This window comes from Galeopterus variegatus, unplaced genomic scaffold, assembly GCF_000696425.1.
Source record: "Galeopterus variegatus unplaced genomic scaffold, G_variegatus-3.0.2 Scaffold44304, whole genome shotgun sequence".
In the NCBI taxonomy this organism is placed as follows: Eukaryota; Metazoa; Chordata; class Mammalia; order Dermoptera; family Cynocephalidae; genus Galeopterus; species Galeopterus variegatus.
Genome location: NW_007770415.1, coordinates 1 through 1,588, shown reverse-complemented (window position 1 = coordinate 1,588; position 1,588 = coordinate 1). Strand labels below are relative to the sequence as shown.

At 53.9% G+C, this 1,588-nt stretch overlaps 1 protein-coding gene across 1 annotated transcript in view; it reads right to left on the bottom strand.

Moving 5' to 3' along the window:
• LOC103584100 (stimulator of interferon genes protein-like) overlaps positions 1–1,407 on the bottom strand; it is a gene marked incomplete at its 5' end in the record, with an annotated part of 3,378 nt that extends 1,971 nt beyond the window's left edge. The window contains 2 exons of the mRNA XM_008565219.1: positions 327–513; positions 1,172–1,407. Coding sequence (XP_008563441.1) covers positions 327–513; positions 1,172–1,407 — 423 coding nt within the window. The remainder of the gene's footprint in view (positions 1–326; positions 514–1,171) is intronic.
• Positions 1,408–1,588: the final 181 nt, after the last annotated feature.

Genomic DNA, 1,588 nt, shown 5'->3' with positions numbered 1-1,588 from the left:
CGCTGAAGCTACAGCCCCGGTCTGTTGTGCTCTGTATACATCGGCCTGGGACTCTTCTGCTTCCTCTCACATCCCTAGATGAAGTGTGGGGCCCCGGGAACCCACCTCTTTAGACTCCACCCAGGGCCTACAGCCAAAAACCTCATAAAGCAACCTAATGTCCCAGGGTGGTGGTGATGGGGCCTCTCCCAGGGGAGGAAGGGGCAGGGCTTGAATACTCTGACCACCTGGGAAGGCTCAGGAAATGGTGCCGCCATATCTCCTGTCCCTCTGGGAGACCCCAGGACCCCTGAATCCTCCTGCCCTCCAGCCTAGCAACCCCTCACCCTGGTAGACAATGAGGCGGCAATTGTTCTGAGACTCAGGGGCATCTGCCAGGATGTCCTCAAGTGTCCGGCAGAAGAGTTTGGCCTGTTCAAGCCGATCCTCCCGGGTAAAGCCAGCTCGGCCATCATGTGACATGGCAAACAGGGTCTGCAAGGGGGTAGCATACTCCAGGACACAGGTGCCTGCCTGGAGGAGGTGAGAGGAAGACCAGACTAAGATCCAGGGCCAGGCAGACAGACTCTGGACCATGGACTGGGGCCCTAGACCCTCAGTCTGCAGACATGGAATCCTGGGAGATGGCCACTCTGATGGGGTCTATGCTGTCTGGGCTGCCTTTGCCTCTGACATCTCACTACAGAGCTGGCCTAAATTTGCCCTTCACAGATTCTTCTCCCAAAATCCCAGGGCAACAACCACAGAGGTAGGCTGTCAACTGCTCCAGCTGGAAATTGAGGCTGGGGGCTGCACTCCAGGGTTCAACTCTGGGCTGAGTTTCCCCTACACCCACATGAAGTCCTTCAGATGTTCTCATAGCCTTTGTCTAGGGAAGCTTTAAGTTACAGAGCAGGGATACTCAAGTTGAAATCATCTACTTTTTCACTGTCCCTGAGCCTCAGTTTCTGCCTCTGTAAAGGAGAGATCATCACAGTCCCTAACCCACAGAGTAATGGTCAGATTTCAATGAGATGGTCAGACAAAGCACTTAGAATAGCATCTAGCATGCAGTAAGTGCTCATAAATGTTACTTGTTATCATTTAGAGACCTGGGACCAACTGGGGAAACTGAGGCTCACAGAAGGGCAGTGAATTTTCATCAGTGCCTGCCAGGGCCCAGGTTTCTCACCGGCTGCCCGTTCTCCAGAAGCTCATAGATGCTGTTGGTATAAACCCGACCCTTGATGCCAGCACGGTCAGTGCTCTGCTGAGGCAGCACATCCAGGAAGCGAATGTTGGGGTCAGCCACACTCAGGTCGTCAGGCACCCCACAGTCCAATGGTAAGAGGATGTAGAGCCGCCGGCTCCCTGCGCCCCGTAGCATGTTGTGGAACTGATTGTAAGTTCGGATCCGGGCCTGCAGTCCTGGGTAGGGAAGCCCAAGAAATCATTCCCACTAACCCTGTCTCCCAACCTGATCCAGGACTGAAACCTAGGTCATTGGCCCCCTCAGTAGGTAGGGAGTCAAGGTTCCAGTATACTCTCATTGAAATAGAGCTCCCTACACCCTCATAACGTATGCTATCTGCTTCTGTAGAATTGCTTG